Source organism: Eimeria tenella, genomic scaffold (genome assembly GCF_000499545.2).
Source record: "Eimeria tenella Houghton genomic scaffold, Eth_scaff4580, whole genome shotgun sequence".
Classification (NCBI taxonomy): Eukaryota; Apicomplexa; class Conoidasida; order Eucoccidiorida; family Eimeriidae; genus Eimeria; species Eimeria tenella.
Genome location: NW_013545511.1, coordinates 1 through 2,183, shown reverse-complemented (window position 1 = coordinate 2,183; position 2,183 = coordinate 1). Strand labels below are relative to the sequence as shown.

Below are 2,183 nucleotides of genomic sequence, written 5' to 3'. Positions count from 1 at the left end.
TATGCAGTTGCTGCTGCTTGCTGCTGCTGCTTGCTGCTGCTGTTTGCTGCTGCTGCAGGTGCAGGATCTTCAGTTTCACATCAATGCCTCGCGGCGCCTGGGAAGTAGCCAGGACACTCGAGTACAGAAACCCTAAACCCTACACCCTAAACCCTAACTATTGTGCCGAAGCTCCCAGCGAGCGGTACCTTTCAACCCAAAACCTGCTGCTGCTGCTGTTGCTGCTGCTGCAGGAGGGTCTTTTGCTGATAGGGCAGCGGGAAGGAAGCGGCAGGGGCCCTCGCAGCCGCAGGGCCCGGCGAGGCGGAAGCAGCAGCAAATAGTTGTGGGGCCCCCCAATTCAAAAAGGGTTTTACAAGGCCCGGGGGCCCCCTCAGGGGGCCCCTCGGGGGCTACCCCAGGGGGCCCCTCGGGGGCCCCTCGGCGGGCCCCTTAGGGGGCCCCCCAAGGGCACAGCAAGCGCGCGCTGCTGTTTAGGGGCCCCCCTAGACAGTGCAGCAAACACTATTAGCTGCTGCTGTCATTCCAGAGCACCCAGGAGGCTCTGCTACTCAATTTGGGGGCCCCCCAGGGGCCCCCAAATAGGACTCTCTGCATGCAAATGAGGGCCTCTATAGGGAGCCCCTTTGGAGGCCCCTTTGGGGGCCCTTTTGGGGGTCCCTTGGGGTCCCAGCCTTTACTAAAGGGGCCCCCTTGCCTTCCTAAAGGGTCCCCGTTTTTGTCCTTTATGGGCCCATTTCAGGGTTCTTTGGGGGCCCTATAGGGGCCCCTATTTGTTTTCCATTAGAGGACCCCAATCTGGTCCCTTGGGGGCCCCAATTTGCTGCCCCTGGGGCCCCTAGCTCGCTCTTCTGGGGGGCTCCCTGGGGGCCCCCGGGCGGGGGCAATAAGTGTGGGTTCCTGCAGACACAGGGGCCCCCCCAGGGGGCCCTTATTTTGTTTCGGGGTACCCCTAGTATTTGATGGGGCCCCTTTGTGTCCAAGAGACCCTAATTCTCGTTGAACCCTAAATAGTCCCGCCTCAGTCTTTAAGGGGGGCCCCCAGTGTGTTCATAGGAGTGGGGTTGCTGCTGTTGGGACCCCCGGGGGCCCCCCGGAGTTATTTCAGCCTCTTGGGAGGCCCCCGGGGCCCCACCAGGGGCCCTCTGAGCTGGCGAGAGCCCCCCAGGGGCCCTCTGGGCTGGCGAGAGCAGCAGAAAGTGAACTAATAAATATTAGAATAGATTTTTAGATTTTTTATTTAATCTGAATAGAGGGAAGCCCCAAACCCTAGTCTAGACAGACGAACTGGGGGCCCCCGGGGGGCCCGCTAGCCAGCTGGGTGGGGTTGGGGGCCCCACCAAACAACACCCCCCTCACTGGAGCTGAGACGGGGGCCCCCTGGGCCCTTATTTGCTGCCCCCAGGGCATTTAGTTTATTGCGTTTTTTTAGTTTGATAAAGTTTTATAGGCCTCGTAGCAGCAGCAGCAGCTGCTGCTGCTGCTGCTCTTGCTGCGGACCACCCACTACGCTGCGCAACGGGTCTTGCTGCAGTTGGGCCCCCCCTGCACCTCTCCCAACCCCCATTTCCGTTTTGCTGCTGCAGAAGCCACGCAAGGAAGGTGCAGCAGCAGCTGCTGCAGGCGCAGCAGCCCGGGCGGCAGCAGCAGCAGCGCAAGCAGCACTAGCAGCAACCGACGCCTCAGCAGCAGCAGCACAAAAGCCATGCCGGCTCGAGGCCTTTCTTCTGAGGGGCCCCCTTGGGGGCCTGTAGGGCCCCTCGAGGTGTCTTGGGCCCTCCAGACGAGTGGGTTTAGTGAGTCGGCGGACTTGGGGGGCCCCCTGCAGCTGAACACGCAGCCCTGCAGCAGCAGCAGCAGCAGCAGCAGCAGCGGGAACAGCACAATTTCAGAGTCAGGGGGCGAAATGAGTTTTGTTGTCGCAGCTATGGGGGCTGGAGGCAGCCTAGGCAGGAGCCACACGCAGCAGCAGCAGCAGCAGCAGCAACGGCAGCAGAAGCGGAAGCAGCAGCAGCAGCTGAATGTGTTAGATCTTGGGTCCCCACAAAGCCTTGCTGCTTCTTCCTGCTCATCTCCGGTGCAGCTGAAGCAGCAGCCTCCCCCACCGCCACAGCTGCAGCCGCTGCCAACCTTGCTGCAGCAGCAGCAGCAGCAGCAGCAGCAGCAGCCCCGGAGGGGCGGCA

General features: G+C 61.8%; 1 protein-coding gene across 1 annotated transcript; it reads left to right on the top strand.

Moving 5' to 3' along the window:
- Positions 1-233: 233 nt before the first annotated feature.
- ETH_00040395 (uncharacterized protein) lies at positions 234-436 on the top strand (the record flags this gene model as incomplete). The annotated part of the gene is made up of 1 exon (XM_013380202.1): positions 234-436. A coding segment is annotated over one exon (203 nt), but the record flags the coding sequence as incomplete, so codon positions are not given.
- Between the last annotated feature and the right edge of the window lie 1,747 nt (positions 437-2,183).